Source organism: Ursus maritimus, unplaced genomic scaffold, assembly GCF_017311325.1.
Source record: "Ursus maritimus isolate PB19 unplaced genomic scaffold, ASM1731132v1 scaffold_1, whole genome shotgun sequence".
Taxonomy (NCBI): Eukaryota; Metazoa; Chordata; class Mammalia; order Carnivora; family Ursidae; genus Ursus; species Ursus maritimus.
In genome coordinates, this window is record NW_024423343.1 from 103380986 (window position 1) to 103407833 (window position 26848).

The 26848-nt window shown below is 39.3% G+C and overlaps 1 protein-coding gene across 2 annotated transcripts in view; it reads left to right on the forward strand.

The window, feature by feature from the left end:
• The window catches only part of CNTNAP5 (contactin associated protein family member 5), a 772957-nt gene extending 754024 nt beyond the window's left edge, over nt 1-18933 (forward strand). For both annotated transcript variants that reach the window (XM_040619104.1, XM_008686098.2), the window contains exons 22-24: nt 14419-14637; nt 16109-16180; nt 18737-18933. In XM_040619104.1, the coding sequence (XP_040475038.1) occupies nt 14419-14637; nt 16109-16180; nt 18737-18933 (488 nt within the window). The remainder of the gene's footprint in view (nt 1-14418; nt 14638-16108; nt 16181-18736) is intronic.
• The last annotated feature ends 7915 nt before the right edge of the window (nt 18934-26848 follow it).

Here is a 26848-nt window from a genome sequence, read left to right on the forward strand (position 1 = left end):
TCCTGGAAGAGGCAACCGTACTACTACATCTTATCCTCCTAAGCCTCAGATATCAAATAATTAGAATAAGAACATGTATCTTCCCTTGGGCTCTTGCCCTGGAACCTCTAGAATTCTGTGAGTCGTAGTTAAGTGATTAGTAATTGCAGTTTGCTTTTCAACATGTCAGTAACATCGAAAAGCCCTGAATGCAAAGTTTCAACATTTTTCCTTGGGTGGCTCATGGACAGATACCTTCAGTGGTCATAAGAATGCTTTCTTTGCAGCACTTCCATAGGCATTGAAGTATGGGTTTATCTTATTTATTTATTTATTATTTTATTTTATTATTTTTATTTATTTGTGTGTTTTTGGTTTGGTATTTATTTATTTACTTATTTATTCTTAGAGAGAGAGAGAAAGCAGGGGGAGCTCAAGCAGGTTCCATACTCAAGATAGAGCCCAACACAGGGCTCAATCCCACAACCTCGAGATAATAACCTGAGCTGAAATCAGGAGCCAGATACTCAAGTGACTGAGCCAGCCATGTGCCCGTATCTTTTTTTTTTTTTATCTTAGTGGTCCCACCTCCCCAAATAGTGTTGCTAGATCTATACCTCTCATTCAGTAGTGAGCTATTTATCAGTCATCAGCTAGGGACTCATCTGAGTAGCTGAGTGCATGCAGTGAAACGTGCATACTTTGTAAAGGCAGGAAAGTACAACAAGACAGCATGAGCTCTGACATCAAGCAGGACAAGCCTGAAGCTTGGCTCAAGCTTGGCTCAAACATTGTTTATGTGAGACGTTGGCAACTTCCTTATTTTATCTAGGCCTCAGTTTTCCTATCTGTAAAGCAAGAGTAATCAATTGCTTACCTTTCAGAATTATTTTGATACCTAGATAATTTTGTGTGTGTAAGAGTATGTATGCATTATATATTTGCATACACAGTGTTTAACACACAGTGACTAACTGATATTTCAGTGCTAAGTAGAAGCACAGTTACAGAACGGGAATCTGAAAATGGAAATCGTAGAAAGTAGTCCTGTGAAAGTCATGCCAGAAAGAAAGCCAGGCCTCCTAACTCCTCTTTCTTTTATAATATCTTTACTCTCAGGGGCACCTAGGTGGCTCAGTTGGTTGAACCTCTGACTCTTGAGTTCAGCTTAGGTCATAATCTCAGGGTCATAAGATCAAGCCCTGCGTTGGGTTCTGGGTTCTGCTTGAGATTCCCTTTCTCGCTTTCCCTCTGCTCCTCCTTTCTCTCTCTCTCTCCTTCTCTCTCTCTCTCTCTATATATATATATATGTATAGATAGATAGATGATAGATAGATATAGATAGATAGATAGATAGATAGATAGATAGATAGATAGATGATAGATAGATAGATGATAGATAGATACAGATATAGACATAACATCTTTACTCTCTGACATGAGTGTCCCCTTATAAAGGTGTAGTTCTGCTACTAAGGCAGTGGGGATAGGATGAGATGAACGGACAGGTCCAGATCCTGAAATGTCAAGACTGCTTCTTTGATTTTCTGTAATATAATAGAAAGGCATAGATGGTTTTAATCAAGGAGGAGATAAAATTCTTAAATACACCATTTTGTCTTCTTTACCTAGAGAGCTCTTTTCTAATCTGTGGTATTATAGCGTGAGGTGTTTTTGTGGTCATATACTCAAGTGCCCCTAATGATATGGCTGATATTTATTGATCAAATTAAAATACAAATACTCTCTTTTTAAAAATTATGTTCACAGTATAGTACATCATTTGTTCAATGATTCATTAGTTATGTATAATACCCTATGCACATTCTCTTATCTGTTACTGCTAATGCCAATTGCTAGGATAAAAATGGCAGAAGGTGCTTTCCCATTATAATCATGTCACACAAGTTTTTATTCTTTTTCCATTTGCTCAGTATATTCATTTTGCTTTTATTAAAGTATTTGAGTGGTTTAAACTCAGACAGTAGTATCTCTACTGTTATCTCTGGTGTTTCTAGGATGACTGAAATAAATATTTTGAAGAGTTATTTATTGTTATTTTCAATAGAATGAGTTCTAGTCAACTATCTTCTACTGATCTCAGCTATTTCCCCAATTTTCTTCTATGATATCTGTGAATTCTACAAGGATAGGACTTTGGGAGTATTATAATACTTTTTGGATTAGTTATTTTTATCCTAATTTGAGAGATGGGGAAATTAAGTTTCAGTAACTTGCCTTTTCTATTTTAATGCCAGCTCTAGCACCTGAAATCATTCATTTTGCTAAAGGCTTTCTTTCGCTACTAAAGCATGCTTTGCCTGTTTACGTGGCAGACCAGACATGTCAGGGATTTACCGTGTGCTGGGAGAAACCCTCAGTCAGTGATAATGTGATCTAGTGTATAAATACCCCAGCTCCTTGCCACCAGTCCAGATAAATCTGATATGTGCGTGTGTGTGTGTGTGTGTGTGTGTGTGTGTGTTCCACATTTTCTTCTAGTGTTTTCCCAGGAGGATCGAGTTCTAGTTGGCCTCTGGTTGGTATGATAATGCACACATACATCACTAGTTTTCTTCCACGTTATCTTCTCCCCCACCCTGCCAGTGCTTTCCTTCACTTCCCAAATAAAGTACTGACACTCTACTGCTTGCCTTAGAGTCGGCTTTTGGAAGAATTCAAACTATAACGCTCAGCCAGCCATTCATTAATTAGCTGAAGTGATAAGCAAACCAGATTTGCCTGGCTCCAGAGATCATATTTATTCCACTACACCATATAGTTTTCAATAAAAAGTATATACAATATAAACCCCATTTCACAGAACTTGTTATCTTTTACAAAAAATTAGCACATGAAAAGTGAAGATGGAATGACATAGTTGAATCAAATTAACATGTCAGCTTAATCCTCACACCAAGCATGAGGTAGAATCTTAAGTATCTTTTGCTGGACATCAAACTATCCCATAATTTAATAGTTTAATCCAACATCTATTTAAAAATATTTCATGATTTTGTGGGTTAGGAATTTGGGAAGAGCTTTGTGGTAATTAAAATTTGGGCATTTCGGAGCCATACAAAGTGGAGAATTTTCAATCACCAACTTTTTGAATGGAAATATTTAAATGAGAAAATTACCATTGTTCTGTATCCACTAAAATATTAGTATTTAAGCAAGTTTTAAAAGTAGAAACAGAACCAGTTTAACATTCACAAAGAATGTTCCTGGGTGCATTGCTGTCCTCTTGCTGCTGTAACGAATTATCACAAACCTGGTGGCTTACAACAACATAAGTTTGTCATATACTTCTGGAGGTTAGAAGCGTTAAATAAGCCTTAGGAAGGTAATATTAAGCAGGGCGTGCTCCTTTTGGGGGCTTCAGGGGTGAATCTCTTTCCTTTTCCTTTTCCTTATAATGGTCACTTGCAAATATTCTTTGGCTTACAGAACTTGCCTCAAATTGCTGAAACTTCTCGCTTTTCTTATCACATCTCCTGCTACTGCCTTTGACACTTCTTGCCTCACTCTTATATGGACCTTTGTGATTACAATGGGTTTACCTGGATAACCCAGAACAATCTATGCATCTCAAGACCCTTACCTTAATCATATCAGCAAAGTCTCTTTTCCCACATATACTGACATATTCAAGGTTCTGACGATTAGGACGTGGACATCTTCAGGGGACTATTATTTTCTACCACACCATAGATCTTGAAAACCAAAACGTCAAAATGTATATCATGGTCAGCTCAATTTCGCTTACCAGGAAACTGAAGCCTAGAGAAATGAAGTGTGTTCTTCATGGTTAACATGTCACAAATGTTATTTTAATGCATCCTGCTTATTTAATAGACAAAGTCATCAACTGCACATTGGATGATACTCTGAGATACAAAGACAAATACATCCTCCCTCCCCCAACAAGGTCCTAAGAGCAGCATAGATGGTGTTAGTCTCCCAGAAAGTTCAGGTACCAGGCCCTTGGACTGTGCCGATCCAGTCAATCCTAAGGACACACAGCCATGGGACACAGAGTTCAGGCTGCACTGGCCTCTGTCCTAAGGTCCCCAGCCCTAAGCCCAGGCCTTGGCCCAGTAGACCTGAGGACACCTCTTCCTTATAGAGGTTTTCTGTAGCCTCATCATACCACAATATATCTACAGTATACTAATTCATTGTTTAAAATTATAAGATAAACCGTTTTGTAAACTAAGCGAGCTATGCTGGGGGCTTAGTTATTAAGCTCTGGTGTGTGGGTTCAAAGGGATAGTATGATACATAAGAGGAAAAATGTAATGGAAGAGTCAGAAGTTCTAGCTACAGTGCCTTTGAATCTCTATGAATTTACTTTCCTCATTACAGAGAAGGTATAATTCCACACTACTCTGTCTTTTCCAACTCCTAAAGCTGATGCTTTACCACTTAATGTGATAGGTGCTCAATAATTCGTACCCCTAGTATTACTATGGAGCAGTATTTCAAAGGTTGTCCTGAGTGACATAGGCATATAATAATGTTTCGTGTGATGAGGTATGTGATACAGGTTCACACCAGAATAGATGATTGGCACCAAAAAAAAAAAAAAAAAGCAACATCAAATATAATCATCACCAATGGGACAACTTTGCCCATGGCTGGTCCTCATTCAGTCCCTAAAGAATAGCTCTATTTTTCCTTATTTAGAGCAGTGAAATTTAGGTCATTCAACCTTGACATCAAAATCTTTATAAAAGGTCAATAAATAGCTTATCAAAAATAACTGCCTTTTAAGCTGAACGTGTGGGGAGAGGTAAGATTTTTAAAAGGTAGAACTTTTGTTTGCTGAAATGACTTTGTTTTTTAATGTCATTTAGATGGGTTCTTATGTATGTACAAATATGTATATATGTGTGTGTATATTTGTCTCTTGCTTGACTTCCAGGGATTGGTTTGTGTGTATGCAACTCACAGTATTGGTTGCCTAATCACCATCCATTTTGACTTCATTCCCCCTTTCTACCAAAATTCCAGTGTTTTTCAAGCATTCATGCTCCTGCATGAAGTCATGTGCTCCTGGAAAGTTTTCCTCCATCTACAATCCTGGAGGATGCCTCCTAATTGGTCTGAAGGAGTGGTTTCCAAAGTTTGATACAAGGGTCATTGCGGGTGGGGTTTGGGGAGATCCTGGGACCCTTTCAGAGAATTCACAACATTAAAACCATCTTCATTTTCATACTAGACATTATGTGCCTTTGTTATGTTCTCTCACACATGTAGAATGGTGTTTTTCAGGGGTTACAAGATGCATGATGATATCTCTACTCGGACAGCTAATAGAGTGTGTGCTCTTCTTGTTTTCAGATTTCCTCAGTTTTCATTTCTAATACTAAAAGAATATAGATATCTAAAAATCTCCTCCTGATTTTTATGAGTAGAAATGGCTCTTGAGACCAAAAACAGGTCTTAAGAACTTCTGGTCCAAGCGAATGACTATAGTCCATTTTCACTGCCGGAGATTGAGCACATACACAATCTGGCCAATTAGCGGAAGTCTGCAGGGTACTGAAGTAGATGTGTTTCTGAGAAAGACTTCTTCATTCTTTTTTTTTTTTTAAGTGTATTTACTTATTTTAGAGAGAGAGAGAGCATGTGCATGGGGGCAAAGGGCAGAGAGAGAGGGAGAGAGACTTAAGCAGACTGCGCACTGAGCATGGAGCCCCACACAGGGCTTGATGTCATAACCCTGAGATAATGACCTGAGCAGAAACCAAGGGTCTAAACCAAGAGTCCAATGCTTAACCAACTTCGTCACCCAGGTGCCCCAGGATTCTTCATTCTTAAAAAGAAACACAGGATGAAGGATGAGGCAGCCTTTATTTCCCCCCACTTGGACTTTGCTGGATCTGGATGTGGGTGATGGTATGATGCCTGGAAGTGCAGAGACACCTTGCTCCAGCCTGAGGCTGAGACAGCCACAGAGGAGGAGCCCTCACCTTCCATGCCCAGAGCTCTCCCTGCCTCATTTAAATCTGTAAACAAAAAAAATAGAAATAACATCAGAGCACTAAAGATGCTCAGAATGGCTTTTACTCTTCTTGGTGCTTTTAACTGCATGACTAACAATTCCGTATCAGAGTAGAATATATTTTTACAGGTTATTTTGGGACTCTGTTAAAAGATATTCTGTTAAAACATGCAGGACCCCAGTTTTGCTCATTTCCTTTAACGGAATAAACAACATAGGTATAAATTAATACATGTGAGTTTGGTTCTGACCCCACATCAAATGATTAGTACCCTAGAAGGAATTATTTTTGTTTCTTTGAATCCCAAAGAATGGATCTATATATCAGCTTGCAAATCCCAGTCTTAAAGTCAGAAAAGTGATTTCTTTTTGGAAAAGAAGCAGAATTAGCATTGAGGGTATGATATCTAGAATTTATAAATTTGGATATTGTTGCTAAGGTTTTACTGATTCAGTAGTCTCTATCTTACATCTATAAAGGTGCCTTTGCATCGGGCACATAAAGCAACCCAATTTAAAAATGGAAAATATGGGGCACCTGGGTGGCTCAGTCATTAAGCGTCTGCCTTCGGCTCAGGGCGTGATCCCGGTGTTCTGGGATCGAGCCCCGCATCAGGCTCCTCTGCTGGAAGCCTGCTTCTTCCTCTCCCACTCCCCCTGCTTGTGTTCCCTCTCTCACTGGCTGTCTCTATCTCTGTCAAATAAATAAATAAAATCTTTAAAAAAAATAAAAATAAAAATGGAAAATATAGTTCAGCTACTGAGTTGTTCAGTTCAAATAATGAATTTTTAAAGGGTGGAACTTTTGTTTACTGAACTGGCCTGGTTATTTTTTAGTCTTCTTGTATCATTAGCATATGTATTTATGTATTTTACTCAAAAAATCATGGAATACCTATTATGGGCCAGACCGTGTGCCATGCGGACTCTGTCAATCATCCAAAAGATTTATTTAACAACCTCCATGTCTGAAATACTATGTTAGAAAATAGGTAGTTAGGGTAGGCAAATAAGCACACTTTCTTCATAAAACTTGTCGTCTAATGTGGTGCATAAAAGCTAAACCAATAAACATACACAGCAATTACAAAGTTTGAGGATATGAATTAGTAAAGAAATCACCTGGGTTCAGTGCTAGAGACTAAGAGAAAGAGAAGGGGGCATGTGCTCCTCAGTAAGGTGTCTAAAGAAGTACTCACTGAGAGAGGGACTTCCAGGCTGACTAAAGAAAATGAAGCTGTCATGCAGGTTTGGGAGATGCTTCCTCAGCCACATGAAGAACGAATGTGCAGGCCCTGACTCTTAAAGTCCATGTATGGGGTCATTCTGCAGAGGACAGACACTATGACATAGAGCAACCGTACGTCCAAGGCCACGCGGAGCCCATATGAACAGTACATTCAGCTCCAGGTAACAAGAGGAGGGTATTGCACATGAACTCTTGGCAGAGCTGGATGAAATATTAATGAACTTGGCCAGCCTCATCAAAGAGAGGTCCACATAACATGTCCTGAGTGTGAATGTGAAAGTAAAATATGCTGATCAGTGGCCAGAATGAAGAAGTTTGAAATGTATGTAAATATCTCTGATTAGGCTGCATTACTGCTTATATTAGGAAACATTTATTTTTTTCGTTCATTAATTCCTTTTAGTGTTTACTAAATGCACAGTCTGTGTGTTGGGCACTGTGTCCTGGTTAATGAAGGTAGAAATCTGAGAAGGACAGACCTCCTAAAAGCAGAAAGCTTCCGGTCTTGTCAGGGGACAGACTTGGAAACAATATCGTGAAATAAATAAGGTCATAGAAGTAAGCAAAATGCCTCTTCCTGGCTCCTGCCTATTTTTCTAACACCATCTTTTGCTTAATTGAAGGCGGAGTTAACTTGATTTTTCAGTGTTGTAAATGTGCTGGACTTTCTCATTGTGGACCTTATACAGGCTTTACTGGAACACTCCGTCCACCCACTCATGCATGATTATTGTCTATTCATCACTCAAGCATTTATTTAAATACAGTTATTTCAAGCCATCTTTGCTAAATCAGTGTTTCTCAGTGTGGTCCATGAAACATCCATATCATATGTGTCTAAGAATGTGCTTTAAAAATGCAAAATTCTTGGGTACCTCCACACCAGACCCACCTACTAAATGATTAGAGATCCAGGAAAGCATTTTCCTACCTTTTGCTGGAAATTCTTTTGCACACGCAGTTTGATCTCCACTGTCCTAGATTGTGTTCAGGGTCTTTTCTGTTTTTGCATAGCCCAGTGATCTGCCCCTACCATAAGGCTTATTGCCTGAAACCGTTGGGCGTCTGTTAAGTTAATCTTCCAAAGTAACTGAAAAGTCACAGAGATAGGGAAATGTTTGCTTGCTAACAATTGTTAAGTCCACTGTCTCAGACAGAGCATGGTTGCCATAGGTGGCCAATAAGTAGATGTAAGTTTTACAGCAAAGGAGCAGATATTTTCCAGGTAGTTAAGGGACAGAAAGGCCTTCTAGGCAGAGCGTGTGCCTGTTCCGGTAAGACAAGGCAGTTCAGGTCGTGTGTAGCACAGATGGGGTGGATGGGCGGATGCAAGTGAGCTAGTAAATGGCTGTAAGTCAAGCTACAGAGGTGAGATTTCTGTTCATGTTATCAACAATCAATACCTACAGAAAGGTGTTAAGTATGATGTAATAGGGGAAAAAAAAGAAAAAAAAAAGGAGGATAAGATCCAAAAGGCCTAGGTCCCAGACCAGCATTGGCCATGGACTGGTTAAATTTGCTGTAGACAATTTCTTGATCTTATGTCTTAGTTTTAATAATTGGTAATTGGATATAACTATCTCACCCTTTGTCAGTTCACAAGGATGGATATTTACATAGGATATATAAAATAAACATACCATGAAAAGGATAAAGCATTAAGTAAATGCCAAGTATTTTTTTTAATATTGTTTAATATTCCCCTTTAAGGATTAAAAGCTTTATCTGCAGGCTACTTTGGATACTCCTGGTAGTTACATATTCAAACTACTTCTCTTTTACCCAAAAGCCACAATGAACTCTTGAGGGAAAAACTCTTTACTTGTATATACTGTTCTACATTCCATTAATATTGGCTTCCTTTATTTATATTTTATGTTGGTACAACATTTTACTCTTATAAGCTTGGGTTGAATGGGTCTGCATGGCTTGTATTTTGACACTTTAGGATTCAAAAGTCATAAATGGCTTTTGATATATAGCAAATGTCATGTTACATCCTAGAGCCATGTCTATTTTTGGCACATGGCTGATCTTTTCTCTCTCTCTCTTTTTTAAATCCAGAATAAAGTTCCTGCCTAAAATCAGCCTGGATTGGCTTGACTAAACTCTTAGTGTCAAATACTTATGACCATGTGAAGTGTTGTACATTTTGTGGCTAAAAGAATCCACTTGCTTTAATAGGGGGCATAACTTTTCTTTGAAGAGATGAGTGTTTCCAAATTAATGTAGCAAGTCAAGTTTTTTGTTTTGTTTTTGTTTTGTTTTTTTGCAGCAATATTTACCATAGCCAAGATATGGAAGCAACCCAGATATCCATGGACAGATGAATGGATAAAGAAGATGTGTTATATATATATATACATATATGTATGTATATATATATACATACACACGTGCACACACACACACACACACACACAATGGAATATTACTCAACCATAAAAAGAATAAGACCTTGCCATGTACAGCAAAATGGATGGATTTCAAGGGCATTATACTAAGTGAAATAAGTCAGACAGAGAAAGACAAATGACATATGACTTTATTTACATATGGAATCTAAAAAACAAAACAAATAAACAAACAAAAAAACTGACCCATAGATAGAGAACCATAAATACAGAAAACAAACTGTGCCTGCTGGAGGAATGGGAGGTGGGGGAATGGGTAAAATAGGTGAAGGGGGTTAAAAGGTACAAAATTCCAATTATAAAGTAAAGAAGCTGCAGGGCTAAAAAGTACGGCATAGAGAATGTAGTCAAAAATATTGTTGTAACATGTGATAGATGATAACTACACTTATGGTATTTTGTAATATATATAATTGTTGATTCACTATGTTATATACCTGAAACTACTATACTATAACATTTCAACTCAATTTTAGTTACAAATAAAAAGAATTAAGGGAATCTGGGTGGCTCAGTCAGTTAAGCATCTGACTCTTTTTTTTTTTAAAGATTTTATTTATATATTTGACAGAGATAGAGACAGCCAGTGAGAGAGGGAACACAAGCAGGGGGAGTGGGAGAGGAAGAAGCAGGCTCATAGCGGAGGAGCCTGATGTGGGGCTCGATCCCAGAACGCCAGGATCACGCCCTGAGCCGAAGGCAAATGCTTAACCGCTGTGCCACCCAGGCGCCCCAAGCATCTGACTCTTAGTTCTGGCTCAGGTTGTGATCTCAGGGTCATGAGATCAAGCCCCGCATAGGGCTCTGAGCTCAGAGGAGAGTCTTCTTCTCTCTCTCTTCCTCTCCCTCTGCCCCTCCAGCCACTTGAGCTCTCTGTCTCTCATGCTCTCTCTGTAAAATAAACAAATCTTAAAGAAAAAAAAAATAAAAGGAATTGACAACAAGTTAGCATTGTTATCTCCATTTTCTGGGATGTAGAAACTAAAACCCAGAAAATGGATTACTCAGTAATCCACAGAAAGTTGTGGAGATGGAATTCAAACCAGGTGTCTCCAGCGGAGGGAGTTTAACTGAACAGGAAGAGTTAAAAAAAAAAAAATTCGGTGTTTCAAGTTACAACCCCAACTTCAGCTGAGCCTCAACTTCACCGCACCATCTTTTTGAAATCTTTTAACTTTTCTGAGTGTCAATGTCTTCTTCTGTAAATTTTGGATGATAGTAACAAATATCTGGAAGAACCTTTGAGAGGAAAAGAAAAAATACTTTAAAAATGATTATTGCATAGTTATATAATAGGTACTTAATAGATGGGGACTATCGAGTATTTCCAGCTTTTAAATTTCTTTTAGCAAATGATTACTCCCTACCACATATTAGTTAACAAGGTTATAAGAAGGAAAAATAATTTAGAGTCATCCTAATATTTTTTTTTATTTTTATTTATTTATTTATTTATTTATTGCCTCTCCATATATGTAAAGATCTGAGAAATCATTATATCTAGTCCTCATACCAGGGGTATTTTCTCCTATCAGGGATTCTTATCCTCTTCATTTCTTTTCAGAAACATCTCCAGGTTTCCATCTTTATTATACATATAGAATAAATACACTTTCCTAGACATAAGACTACTCAAAACATCTCTTCCTTTAAGGAGAGAATGTCATTTGCTGTCATTTTCCCCAATTTATCCATGTGTTTTTTCTTGTTCTTGCAGCTTGTATTCCCAGCAGTCACTATAGTGGTCTCCTCTAAGGACCTTGGCCCTGATATAGGCTCCTTTCTAAGAGGGTTCTGGGAATGAGATCTGGCACTTTTGACTTAGACCCTTTAGGTATAGTGGCAAAGACTTGTCACTTTCCACTGGCTTTGAAATCCTACAATGCAAAAACTTCATGCCAGTTTCTGCGTTTCTTCTACTGTCTTCTGCCTCTTCTTCTAAGTGCTCTGATCTCTCACTTTACCCCTTGAGAACTACCAATCAGTAGTGAATGTGCATTTGGAATTATAGGTGGGTACAGTGAGTTCTAGTGCCATTTGGCAAGAGTCCCCAGCCTTCATTAAAGAAAGTTTTTTGGCCTGGGAGATTGTTGCATAACAATGTTCAAGATGTCTCTTTTGAGACACTCTTTTGAAGGCCATATTAAGAAATAAACATAAACATATATGTGATCATCTAATGAGTAACAAATATGTACCACTACTGTAGGATATTTATTGGAATATTTGGAAATCCTCAGTTTCCTCCCCCACTCCAATGTTCTTTAACCTTTGAAGAAGTGTCACTTTACATCTCTGTTGAATTTTCATTATCATTACCTGGAAAATTCTCATGGAATCTCAGACATGCAGTAGTAAGAAAAATAATGATCCGCAGAAATATCCAAGTCCTAATCCTTAAAATCTGTGATTATGTTAAGTGGCAAAGAGGAGTAAGGTTGCAAATGAAATTAATGTTGCTATAAAATGGGGAGATTATCCTGGAACTTTTGAGTGAGCCCACTGTATTCACAAGAGTATTTAAAGTGAAAAAGGGGTGGGAATGCAAGTTGGTACAGCCACTCTGGAAAACTGTGTGGAGGTCCCTTAAAAAGTTAAAAATTGAGCTACCCTATGATCCAGCCATTGCACTACTGGGTGTTTACCCCAAAGATACAGACGTAGTGAAGAGAAGGGCCATATGCACCCCAATGTTCATAGCAGCAATGTCCACAATAGCTAAATCGTGGAAGGAGCCGAGATGCCCTGCAACAGATGACTGGATTAAGAAGTTGTGGTCCATATATACAATGGAATATTACTCAGCAATCAGAAAGAATGAGTTCTCAACATTTGCTACAACATGGACGGCACTGGAGGAGATAATGCTAAGTGAAATAAGTCAAGCAGAGAAAGACAACTATCATATGATTTCTCTCATCTATGGAACATAAGAACTAGAATGATCAGTAGGGGAAGAAAGGGATAAAGAAAGGGGGGGGTAATCAGAAGGGGGAATGAAACATGAGAGACTATGGACTATGAGAAACAAACTGAGGGCTACAGAGGGGAGGGGGGTGGGGGAATGGGATAGACCGGTGATGGGTAGTAAGGAGGGCACATATTGCATGGTGCACCGGGTGTTATACACAACTAATGAATCATCGAGCCTTACATCGAAAACCGGGGATGTACTGTATGGTGACTAACATAATATAATAAAAAATCATTATTAAAAAAAAATAATAATAAAAAAATAAAATAAAATAAAATAAAACCAAAAAAAAAAATTAAGTGAAAAAGGGAGACAACAGAAGAGAATTAGAAACAGGTGTGACTGTGGAGGAATGACACAGACATGCAACAGAGCTGGCTCTGAAGAGCGGGGGAGGGGGCAAGAAGCCAAGGAATGTGGGTGGCTCATGGGAGCTAGAAAAGGCAAAGAAATGGATTATCCCCTAAAACCTCTAGAAGAAATGCACTCTTGTCAGCAGCTTGATTTTAACCCAGGTAGACCCATATCAGACTTCTACAAAATTATAAGACAATAAGTTTGTGTCGTGTTACAATGTTTAATTTAAATTGTTTACATTTGTGGTAATTTTTTATAATGGCTACATAAAATTAATACACATGGTTTCTTTCCTTTTCCAGTAGGAAGAGAGGGTTGATAAACTAGTGAGGTTTGCATGGGTGTCGAAGACGGAGACTATAAGGACAAAACTAAAGAAGGCATTATAAAGGAATGTTAATTTCTCCTTTTCTTCCATATTCTTATCACATCTCTTGCTACATGCTGTCAAAATAATTTTCGCTTAGAGATACATGGAGGCACTTTGACCATTTATGGATTTGAAATAAATTATAATCTGCTGGGTGGAGAGGGAAGTCCTTACCCTTGCCCTCTTCCAGAAAATAAACAGATTATCATAATAAAATAACTATTTGATCCATTTAGGTAGGTTGAAACTGTTACACCTTGAGAAAAAAGAAGCATTTCATGTGTATTGCAGTTTTATGTAATTGTATCTTAGTTTATTCAAATGATCTTTGCTAAAAGAGAGAAAGGGGCTACCGAGTAATCTTAATACAAATCTCAAAGAAAATAAGACATTAGATCTTGCTGTGAATCATAAATGATTGCCTCTTCACCTTTTACAAAGACTCAAGATACTTTGGAAGGTTGCTCTCAGAAAATCAGTGCTCCCCAATCAGTACCATGAACAGAACTAAGCACGTGAAAATGTTGAATAGATGGTCAGTTTACACAGGCCACTTAAAACACTGAACATGAGAAACTTCTGGAAGGGCCACTTTGACTTCTGTTCTCTTTACCCTTTTTCATCTTTTTTTTTTCCTTGTGACATTTTTGAGTACAATATTGTAATGAGCACTGTAGTGTGCTTGAACTAATCCCCAGCATCCATAGATAAATGATGATGGGGATAATGAAATAAATTTTATAAAACATCTAGAGTGTAGAACAGATTTATTAAGTCTTTGCTACAGTTCATAAAATACGTGAATGTGAATTTAGAAGTTTGAAATGTTATCTCAAAGTAGAGATGGCCCTAATAGTTTTCTATGATATGTGGTTGATAAATTGATGCTTATAGTGTGGGAGTAAGGTTTGGGAAGAGAAGATGAAGAGAGACAGGGGATGGTTTCCCTTACTCAAATAATTATAAGAAAAGTTCTGTAATTTTAGACATTATTTAAAGAGGATATAGAGCATGCTTTGAAAAAACAAGCAAACAAAAAACACAGGAGTGTCTTTCATGTTGCAGAACATCTTGGATTGGATTCTAAAGTTGCCAAAGCCAACACCCTGGGTTTTGTTGGATGCCTGTCTTCAGTCCAGTATAACCAGGTAGCACCCCTGAAGGCAGCCCTGCGTCATGCCACCATTGCACCCGTGACTGTCCATGGGACCCTGACGGAATCCAGCTGCAGCTCCATGATGGATGCAGATGTGAATGCAGTGACCACAGTGCACTCCTCATCAGGTACACAGGAGAATACCCAGGGGAACTGCCTTCTTTTGATAGCACTACTTTCGATACCTCCAAAAAGTTTCTAGGTTAAAGGCTAATATTACTCATGTCTTTACTTTGTATGATTACAGGTAGTTAAGAATTATGACTGGTTTCTCATGGTTGAATTTAAATGTATTGAATATAATCCTACTTTTAATATGATGAGTAATTAGAACTCAATGCATATATATATATATATATTCACCACATTTTAAATGACTGCCACTCTGAGTATTGAAGAGTTTAGGGTCAGAGAGAGGCAGGCTGGTTATTGAACTAATATAATTCATGTGATTAAAATCAGCTTTCCGTAATAATAGGAAAGTCCCACAGAATTATCATCCATGCATCTTCTCTTATTTTACTACTCTCTAAAACATTTTTTCTGTTTTTCCTTAGTCACCGTCATCATGGGTGTCTTGAAATGTCCCTGGGATTTGTCTTAATCAAGTGTGGTAATCAACTGCCAAATAAGTTATTAATCACGAACAAAGAAAGGGAACTGAGTTTTGCTGCTGCCTACTCATCACCAAGCTTGGTGTTTTCCTGGCAGCAGTGAGGTATAATAGAAGGAAACAGAATGTGACAGTTGACTAGCCTTGATATGAATTCTGATTCTGCTACGGATGAATTATAGAACTCCAGACAAGTTACTAAATAACTTTGATCTAATTTCCTTATCTGTGAAGTGGGAAACATAATACTCATGTTGTAGGCGTTTCCTGAGGATACAGGGATACTGATGGCAGCCGCTATAGGTCCTGAAAATTCCATGTGTTATATGCATACATATGGGTATCATTAAATACATTTGCAGATTTGTTAATTAAAAATGTATCTAGCTCAATGGCACCAGGCCAACAAGTGGCAGAGCAAGATTCAAACACAGGTCTGCGTGCCTTCAAATTTGATGTTCTTTTTCCTTCTACCATATATGTTAATGTATGTATAGTGGAAATCCCTGTCTCTGTCAGTGAGGGTTTCTTGGGGGTGTTAATCCTCCAGCACTTTTGTCTTTCCCTGTCAATGGACTCCGAATCCGTGTGCAGCTAAAGAAACCTCTGAAGCAGAGAGCATATGCATGCTTGAGGTAAGAGGCCATTGTCATGAAGACAGACGGAGGGTCCAACAAAGCAGAGAGGGACCTCTAGGTTAGGCTGAGAGGTAAGCTGTAGGTGAAAGCAGATGCAGGTGGGTTCTACCATCATCTGTTTCAGAAGCTGACATAGAAGCTAATGGTCACAGAACTACGGGATGGACGTTGTATACCTCGGGTGCTTTTCCGTGTGTATGTTTGTTTGGGTTCCTAAAAAAATGCAAGCTCACAACTGTTTGAGAGCACTTGGTCTAATCCACAGATGTGTCATCTCAAGTCCATATTGTACACCTCTTTCCCGTATGTGGAGTGATGGTGAAGTGCCATGTCTTTTATTCCTTGCAGATCCCTTTGGGAAGACGGATGAGCGAGAACCACTCACTAATGCCGTACGAAGTGACTCGGCCGTCATTGGAGGTAAACCATTCCTTGTTGCTGAAAGCAGAGGGGACATAAATGATTCTGTACTTGGGAGAAATGTATTTGATTCCTTCCTTAATTATAGCTGTCTAGCACCGAGAACCCCGCGTGATCTGCAAGGCCGTGAGCCTGCTCATGAGTAGTCACGGGTGCTGTATGATCACAGGCACCCTCTCTCCCAGCATCCATAGATCTATGGACGCACCTGCCCCTGATCCATCAGCAGCTGACTACTGAGTCAACAGCTGGAACATTTACTTAGCGACAGGCAGTGTGCACTCTGTTCGTCTCATCCAGTTGTCAGTTTTCCTAAAGCACAAACAAAGCACACCAATAAAACATATGGGAAGAAGCCATGTTGGGGCAGACAGATGGGTGAAGCCCCAGTCCTGTCGGTTTTCTCCACCAAGTGATTTGGGTTGGATCTAATGAGTAGGGTGAAGTCCACGGGAATGGTATTTCCAATCCAGCCGCACATATGGTTACAGATACAGATATTGTCTGCTTGGTTGTGAGCTCAGCTCTTCCTCCCACCTCCCCTGTCTTTCCATTTTCTCACAGCCTATCGGTCTCACCCCTTTTTATCCTGCCTCAACCTGGCGGCTGCCTCCACTAACTTGTTTTTTCCCTTCTGGGCTTTGCAACACAGAATGATTCCCGAAACTTGTTTAATGTAAGATGCCCACGAGAGACTGAATTCATTGCCATCCAAGAGCCATGGCCCTAGCAGGTGCCCCCATCGCAGCCTCTGGCAGGCTAGATTAACCGATCCACACCAGATGGAGTTCTTTTAAAAGTCGGCAGTATCCATTCATTTAACTTCTATTTAATGAGTCTCAGCTATGGGTCAGGCCCCGTACTAAGTATAGGAACACATGGGTGTGAGGCATGGGTGCTGCCTGCAATGAACCCACAGCAACAACGGAACTAGGAGTGGTGTTTCAAGGGAGGAAGTGCAAATGGTTGTGGGAGCACAGAGGTGCACCATCAAAATGCAGTGGTGAGGAACGAAAACCATGAATTTTCCTTAAGGAAGTTCTTAGAATGTCTGACTTGAGTTTCTGCTTTAAGGAAGAGAGTCCAACTTGATTTTTGTTTGGCACCAAGAAACATAGGAAAGAATGTAGTGCCTGTTTCTCTTCCTACAATTTCACATTTGACAAGGGGAGAAAAGACTTGTTACTGCCAACATTTTCCCACCCAGTTACATGCATCTGTGAGTCTCTAAGAGCAGGAAAGGCCTCCCAACCCCTTGGGAAAACTCCTCCAACTCTGAACAGTCTGTGTAGTCAAGGAGTAGAAACTGATTCTGTATTTTATCTTATAAAGCTGCAGCCCAATCATGGGAGTCACTCACTACCACCCAGTTTATTCTTGTTTGTTAACTTTGGTGGTTTTAATCTGCCGTGTTCTAAAATAGTCAGGGAAAATTCTGCATAGTGGTTTCTGAATATTAAAAAAAAAAAATGTAAGCAGTCTGAATCATGGCCCCAGCTCTGATACAAATCAGTGGAAAATGTGCAGTCAATATATTTAACTCTCAAATGTCCATGCTTATGTAAATCAGAATACAGGATGTCCAAAACTTCTTTCTAAAAGAAACATATTTCATCATTATCCATTCTACTTAGAAAAAAAAACAAAAACAGCAGAATATATGCTTTCTTGGGAATAAACTTATTTTTAAATATCATAAATACTTCTCATATTTTAATGTTGAAAATCCTACATTCGTGTATAGAAGCATTCTCTCTTTAAAAGTCACCAGTTTCTACATTGTCACCCTGCTTTTGCTGACTTTGCTCTTAGCATCCGAGAGGCTTCCTGGCAAAGGTAGGGACAAGACCTTCGCGTCAGCGAGGGCAGCTTGCCGAGTAGATGCAGTAAAATCGCATGCGGTCAAAACAGGCAGAATTCTGACCTACCTGGAAGAAGGCTGCCATTTCAGTTGACTCTGAATCTCTGAACGACAGAAGCATACTGTCTGAACCGTCCCATGCCTAGCAGAGTGCACAGCAGTGTAGGAATGCCCTCATGTTTGGGAAGCATTTCATTATTAACAAAACATGTTTAGCAAAGCGAACATAAACCCTAAGTGAATTTACATCAGGAGAGCATGTACTGAGGTCTGGGATACTTCACTACGGTTTTCTAGCGTACTAAAGTAGTTCTGAAATATTCAGTTGCAAGAAATGACAGATGATTAAACATGACAAATGTGCTAATTAAATGATTCTGTCTCATTCTTTAAATCAAGTGTTGAAGAAATAACTAAGAAATCCTTTGCAAATCTGAGTCCATATTTATAATGATGGCATTCTCTGATTTAGACTGGCTTTCTTCCTGGCCAGCCTGAAAGAGGGGGTTTTTAGTAACTGAAGACTGAACGCATTTCAGCTGGTCTTCAGTTCTGGGCATGTGGCAGAGTTTGTTGCTTTTTGGTTTGTTTTGTTTCTCTCTCCTAAGTGCGTCCCCTGTCTAGACTGAATCATCTCCTTTGAGTGTACAGTCTTTGATGATTTCCTTCTCTCTTTCTTTCCTCTTTATCGACAGGAGTAATAGCAGTGGTGATATTCATCATCTTCTCTATCATCGGCATCATGACCCGGTTCCTTTACCAGCATAAGCAGTCACACCGTACTAACCAGATGAAGGAGAAGGAATACCCAGAAAATTTGGACAGTTCCTTTAGAAATGACATTGACTTGCAAAACACAGTGAGCGAGTGTAAGCGGGAGTATTTCATCTGAAAAACTGCAGGGTCACCTAATATTCTCTTTTGGGTTGTTGTTAAATTTTTCTCCTTTCTCCTATCTTTTAATTTTGGTCATTCTCCTTTTCCTGTCTGTTTGCCAATTATTTTTGGCACATACCTGTATCAACCACAGCATCTATCCCCTTGACCCAGCCCAGAAGACCAGGCAGCTATGGCCACTGCCTTCCTTTCTGACAAACTTATTGTGGTGATAATGATCACTTAAGAGACTGACTTTACTCCTCTAGACAAAGAAGAGACACATGTGTGCACATGTGCATATTTAGTTCTGTATTTCCAGTTTCTAAGTAAGATGCACTCTTTAGTTCCACAGCCGTTCCGTCTTGCATTAAATCTCAGGCTTACTTTGAACCTGAGCTCTGTGACTTAGGCGTGTGACACTCATCCTTGACATCCTCCCCCATCTCAAGTTCATTCCTACCAGGGAACTCAGGGTAAAGAAAGAAGATGCTAAAGGCCTGTTTCGCCTCAGTGGCACTTTCAAAAGAATAAGAGAGGTTTGTTTTGTGTTGATTTCCCTTACCATAGGACACCCATTGCCCTAACTCATCACCTTTTTTCACTTTGACTCTTATCCCCTGAGTATTTCAAATATAGGACCCCTGATAGTAGTGAGCTATTCCTTTGCTCCTTTCTTACCACTCTCTCCTGGGGCTGACACTTTAGAACAGCACACAATAGCATAAACCTAGGGGAAGCATGGAAAATAGTAGCTTGAAACTAGGAGGTAAAAAAGAAAGCTGCTAGGAAGTAGATGTTCTGTAACTTCAAAAATGCCTCTTCCAATTTTGTAAGAAATGTTAGCTAGGTTATTCCTGGAATTATTATACTGAGATATATATATATATATATATATATATATATGCTGCAGCATAAAGAAATTCTAATAAAAGTCTAAAATAGTACCTAGTTCCATGAAAGAGCTTAAACCATCTTAACTGAGCTTTAAAAACAAACAAAAACAAAATAATAATTTTAAAAAACTGCATGAAAGAAGAGAAATACCAAGCAGGATTCTTCCCTTCCATCCACTCACCAAGGATCTGTTGAATAAAGTGAATGCAGGTTTCATGTTTTAGGGCAGACACAATGATCCACCTCTGTCCATGGAGCTATTCTCTGTGAGGCTCTGGGTACACTGATGGTTGGGACATTATAGTTTGTCTAGAGAACCCTCACTGCTTAGTTTCAGAGGAGCCCGTATGTTCCACAGTACATCACGTTTTCAAGTCATCTACACCCTATGTATTATAATGGCTCCCACACACATCTTTTTGTAGACATAGACTCCCAGATGAGATGATGGTAAGTTTCAGGGTCTTTGCTCCTCTTGATAATAAAGCTTCAAAGAAACACAGTCATTTCTTCCAGAAAGCATCTCGAATTCATCCACGAAGTGGTGGTAAGAATCCTGATGATTTTTGCTATGGCAAGAGAGCTAACTCTGCCTCTGGGCCATTTTGGAGAAAAAGAGAAGGGGAAAACAATATCAATCCTCCAGAATGCTGGGAATGCCAATATAATGATCCACAGATGTGGAAAGTACTTGCCGATTCTCTTTACAAGACAGATTCAGATTGGGAAAAAATTACCACATCGCAGTTTGCCAGCCTCAACAGTTAGCAGACATTCCATCTTGTTCTTAGAGTGCCTATAGTTTCTGATTATTTAACACTCCCCTGCAAGGCCAGGCTCCCAATGAGGAATTCATTAGCTCCATCTCACTTCAAATCCATTTCAGGCTTTTCTTTCCGTGTCTGAGCACATGGGTAAGGATTCAGCCTGCAATCATATTTCTCAACTTTAAAATGTTGTTCTAAATATACATTATCTTCTTAAAACTTCCGGTGGATTCTTAATCACTTCATCATTATATCAGGTTTTTAGTAAATTAATTTAAAGTGATTCCAACAAGGGCATCTTTTTTTTTTCTTCTAGATTTTTTTTAATAAGATGAATGATCCATTAATAAGAGCAAAGATCTTTAAATATTGTTTGCTCCTGCCCTGTCCACCCCTATTTCCAATTCGCACTTTTGAATTTTCTATTTCTGTAAAAAGGGTGTATAAATCAGCCTCCTGCTTGGGTACATAGCCCTTTGTCCCCTGAAATAATAGTCACCATGAAGTGCAATGGGTTTAGCCTGAAGCATCTCCAATAATGAAGTGGAAAGGCAAAGGAAGATGTGAGTAATTTTTGAAGCTGGAACCCCTCATTATTCAAGCCTCTGAGAAGTGAGGGCTATATTTTGTTGACATAGTGCTGATAGAAGAAATGGAGAACTAGCAAAGGCCAACTCAGAGTATTTGCTTTCCTCATCTACTTATATACGCTTGTAAGTAGTTCTGTAGGGTGAAGAATCTGTGAAGCTCTATCCTTGCCACATCTGCACTGCAGAATCCACCAGCACACCTCCCCACACATGCAGACGATGTATACATACACACGATGACCCATCACAGACCCAGAAACCAATGCCGAGATCGTGCAATCAGCACATCACTCTTACAAGTAGAGTCTCAGGGCTAAACCAGAATTACTTTTACAGGGTTGGATTATTTCGTAACCTCAGAGAACACTAACTTTCACTAGAAGTATATGGAAACAAGCAAACTGCTCCCCCTCCAAAGCAAAATGCAATTTTCACTCAGAAATAAGTGCTAACTCTGCCTGTCTTTCCTCAGTGGTACCAAATCCGTGTAGTGTTGTGCAATTGTTCAATTGTGTGTTTCAATCTTTGAGTGATTCTAATCTAAAACAAATAGTCATTGAAAGCATGCTGACCTCTCCTTAACCACTGTTTTCTGCTTGGGTAATCAAGGTTCTTGACATGCTCTACCAGCTGGACCATCATACTCCTCCACTGTAACCCTCGGTCCTTGGTAACTGCTGATTACAAAAAGATTTTATGGAGTGTGGTCACTTTACAGCAAAACCAAAAACACCTGTGCAATTTCACATTCTAAGGGGGATATTTTATTGATATAATTCCCACCAAACAAGCCTATTTCTGTAAGCAACAGTATTTTTGCTTACCCTAAAACATATTTAACACCCACTGCATCACTCATTATGGATAGAGGTTAGACTGCCATGGTCTCTATGAGAATTCATCTAGAGAATTAGACATTCATCACTTCTCTAGATATGTATTTATGGATGGCTTAGCCTCTTCTAGCCACTGTCAACTTCATATGGGAGATTTATTTTAAGGATCCTGGGACTAATTTTTTTAAACAGTTTCTGTTCCCTTTAGTAATAACAGAGGTGGTACTAAACTGACTTCTACCCTCTGTTAGCTCCATGCCCACCACAAGGTAGCAGGAACAGAATCGGAACAAAAGAAATAGATTGTTCCCTTTCTTAATTCATCATGAAGTATTTATTGAATGCCCAGTACTCCAAGGGTTGTGCTATAGACATGGCTGTACAAATATAAATTATACCTTGTTCTTGCCCTTGGAGGAGCTCAAAGTCTATCAGGGCAGGCACATATTGTTGTAATAGGGATACACAGAAGTGCTGTAGAATGTAGAGCAAAGGTCCTGCACAATCATTTTTTGCAAAGCCTTGGCCAGAGACTAAAGCAGATAAATTTCTGGAAAATATTCATATTTTGTCTTGTATAGTCCACCTTCAATGTGCTGCTTTGTTTCTCTTCCTCAAAGGAAATATCTGTCTATGCAGATATTTTTTTCTGTAGAGGGAGATGAATTAACTCTTTCAGCACAGCAAGAAAAGATGGTCCTTATCTGTAAATTACCTTGGAGGAGGCCCAATTCTCTCCATTCTTGCTTCATTTCAGGTCGGGGGAGTCTGGAAATCCTCCTTCCCATCAGTCAGACCTGACAGTGATGGCCTGGGGACTCTCTGTGGGGTAGGGACAGCAATCTTCACTTCCACTCCCCTCCTTCTCTCTTTTCTGTTCTTTCAAGGCCATGTGTTTATGACCTCTTGTGTCTCATTTGCTCTTCCGAATGTCCCTTAAGGTGTCTGCTGTCCTTCCACCCCTCCTAAAACCCTTCTTTGTCCCCATGAACATTTGACTCTACTTAAAATGATCTCTGAGAACTAGATGAAGTATCTTTGAGTAAATAACTGACTAAAAGTTGTTGTCCATCTAAGTGAGGTCTCACCTCTGTGCCCTGGGTGAATTTTTCCAATCCTGAAAGTCACACCTGTCTCTTCTCTGCAGGAAGCTCATTCACTTAGAGGAGCCACACCGGGAGGCTAAAAACAGAGTGTCTTCTCCAAGATATTCAGGGAAATAGAAATCAGGCTGTTGAAAGCTTTCTTATAAAAAGCCTTGACAGTTTGTCCACCAATGCCCTGGCTTCCTTTGAATTCCCCCATAGCTGCAATCCATCAAATCCACATTATAACAATAGCCTGCCAAGGGGAATTTGAGACAGTGTGTAGCTCCGCTACTCATTTTTCTTTAACCTAAAGGCTTTGACATACTTAGGCTTCAATTGTCCTACAGGTCACAAGTGTACCAAGTAAATAAAGAGGTTTCCTTGTTCCTGCAGATGTGAAAGTGGTTAATGGAAGAAGGTGTAAGCAAACCCCAAACTTTCAGAATACAAGGAGGATAACTGAGTGCTATTTCATGTCTCTCATGCAGTTTGAAAATGTTTTCTTTAAAAGACACATAGTGTAATTGAATTTGTTCCACATACGGTTCTTGGTTTTTTCTCAACCTATGCTCCCTTCCCCTCACCCACCCCCTTACTTGGTGAGCATCTAGTTTGTAGATTTGGGTGTCTCCAGCTTTCATCTCTGCTCCTACAAATCCTGAATAGTTGAACCTCTTAAAGGGAAAAACAGTATAAACAGACACCTGCATAAAGACTTTGTAAAATAGGGCTGTTAGTCAAGCTTTCTCCAGGACATCCGATATACACATCTGTTTAGTAGGGATAGACAAATTTCCTCTTGAGTTGGCAGTTATTTGAAACCTTCATATAAGGTTTTAATATTGAACTCTTGCTATGTTTGAGTGATTTTTCTCTTATTTTGCACTAAGGTACTCTGAGGAAGAACAGAAAAGCACATTTTTTTTTTTAGTGAAATATTGTACTTTGTAAGCTAGTTGTCTGTCTTTTGTAATGTTTATAGACTACAAAGTGGCTGAGCAGACATGAGCAAGGATGAAGGCAAAAGTTGGTGTTGTTGTTTTGACCACACCTGCTGAGAACATGTTGAGGAGGAAGAGGGAATCTGTGGCAAGTCAGTGGCCGTCTCAGGTGTGGAGGGTCACTGCTCCCACCATGGATCAGTGGCAGCAGCTCTTCCCACTTTCTTGGCTCCTAATTCAGGAGTCCCTTCAGTGCATTTGGATCATTGTCTAACACATTAGGGAAAGAGGCAATATCATGGGGTATGCATGAAGAATTCATTACCTACCTTTGCATGACATTTTTTTTGACCCTTCCCAGCCCTGCTCCAATCACATCATTTTCTTTTTCAATATTTTTATTTCATCAAAATTTTCCCAGGAAGCTTTAGTGATATCACCAGAATGATCTATCCTGCCCAGGTTGAACACCCAGATACAATTTTAAGGAAAAGAAACTGTCAAAAAACTCTTTAGATCCACAATCCTGAATCATAACTCCCATGTCTGTTAAGTTTTGAGGTCCTGAAATCAGTCTAATGGTCCTTCTTTCCCCTTCATTGGTCTTGCCATAGGCATGATACATTATAAAAAGATATGATACTCTCCATCCCTAACAATGAGTACTACCAGGGACCCACCATCTCACACTACTTGGGAACACTGGCCTTCTGAATCATCCCTAGTGACACAGGGAAAATTTTATAAAATACCAGGATAAAGTTGGGAGAATAGTACTAGACCATGACCAAAGGTGAATCTAATTGTTCCAGTAATTAAACCCTGGTCTTTTTTTCATTTGCATCATGTTCTTCCATGCCTCAGATGCAGCAGCCTCAGAAGACATGAACAAGGTGTTGGGCACACAGGAGGAGCATTATATTACCCTGCAGACTCTTTGAAAGGCCCATAAGTAAAAACTTTCAGTGAATCTTTAAGGATAATATTAATAGGCATCTGCCTAGTCATATTTTTCCATTATAGTCAACCCCATTCCAAAGGCTTTACATGAAATATTAACATAGTCTCTTCTATTTGAATGGCAGTGTAAACTTGTGTAACCTTGCCCTGCCTTAAATACTTGTGCAAAAAATACCAAACCTTGCTTTAAAGCAGCATAGTTATAGTATAAGAGAGACTTTCCACTTAGTGAGGTCCAACACCAAGACTTCTCTCCTTCTGAAGCTGGTAGTTGACAGGCTTCCTGATACCCTGTACTGTCTAAGGCTGTCACTTACCTCAGTCAACTGGAAGAGGCAAAAAGGGTGCAGGGTTGTCACTGGGAATACACTTTCAGGCTAAAGGGGAACCAGGAGTCTGAATCCAGGATTTAATAGGTAAGGAGTCAGCAAATATTTTCTGTTAAAAGGCTGGGTGGTCTATACTTTAGGCTCTGCAAACCAGATAGTCTTGGTTACAAATATTCACTTCTGCTTTTGTAGCAGGAAGTGGGCCATATGTTGACAAAGAGGCATGGCTGTGTTCCAATAAAACTTTATTTACAAAAACAGGCAATAGGTCAGATTTGGCCCATAGACTGCAGTTTGCTGATCTCTATGATAGAGCATTACCATGTCCATTTCAGATGGGAGATCAGTCTCTCTCTGGCATGCAGTAGCCCTCTTTTTTTTGAGGAATTAGAAGGAGTGGGGAGATTATTTTTAACAAATAAATAATAAAATGCAAAATAACTTCTCCCCCCAAAAAGTATGTCAGACTTTTTGTTATGGCAAAAGCACAAAACAGGTCACCTCCTTTTGTAGATCTGCTGGAGTCTAGATTTCCTTTGGACCTTCTCATTTTTGTTCTTAAAACAGAATCCCAAGTGATGTTGCCTCATTCCAAGTCAGTTTTGTAGACCACGTAACATGTCTTAATACACTGTATGGGGAAAAATAAAAGTTAGCCTTAGATTTCTTTGTTTTCTATGGTTACTGTTGTACAGAAGAAAGACTTAAACTGTAAATAATGTATATTTAATAAAGAGAGAATTTTGTATGATTTTGTGTGGAAGCCAAATGTGTCTTGCTGTGTTTTCTTGGGCTAATGAGGAGTCAAACAATTAATCCCTTAGCTCCCATTCTCATCCTTTAGACCGTTAACTCCCAGACAACATGACCTGTGGTGTTGCTGGAGAAATATGAAACTACTACTCCCTGGGTCTTTTGATTTAAGCAGTCCTGAAAGTGCTGTCATGGGCTGTCTCATCACTCAGTTGAATTATACTCGCATGCATGCCTGGCTCAAATGTGTATAAGGACAAGCTCATTGACTTGGTCAAAAGTCACATTCAGGGCTTTGGAACCATCCTGATTTCAGATGCCCACATGAAATCCTGGGCCTTTGTTAAGCCTTTATCATGGCCCATTTCCAGCAGCCACATTTCTTATCTCACCTTGCCTTCCCTTTCTTCTCAGAGCCCTAAGCCCAACTGGACTCTCTGTGTTTGAGATATTAAATATCCATTGTCATGAAATAGAACTCACTTCATATGTTGCTTATTAACACTTCTGTGTATGGGGTAGTTGGTCAATAACTAGAAATTAAAACCTGGCAAAGTTTTTAGACAGGAGAGTGACACTATCAGATTTACCTTTTTGAAAAATCACATCTAATTTCTCAATGACGAACAGGCCATAGGAAAACAAGGGGGAGGAAGAAAGGACCCATCACTCTGATGGAGGGCAATGGTGGTTTGGACTAGGGCTGTTGTAGAAGAGACTGTAATAGTAGCTGGTCCAGACAGAACCCAGAGAGCTTCCTGATGGACTCA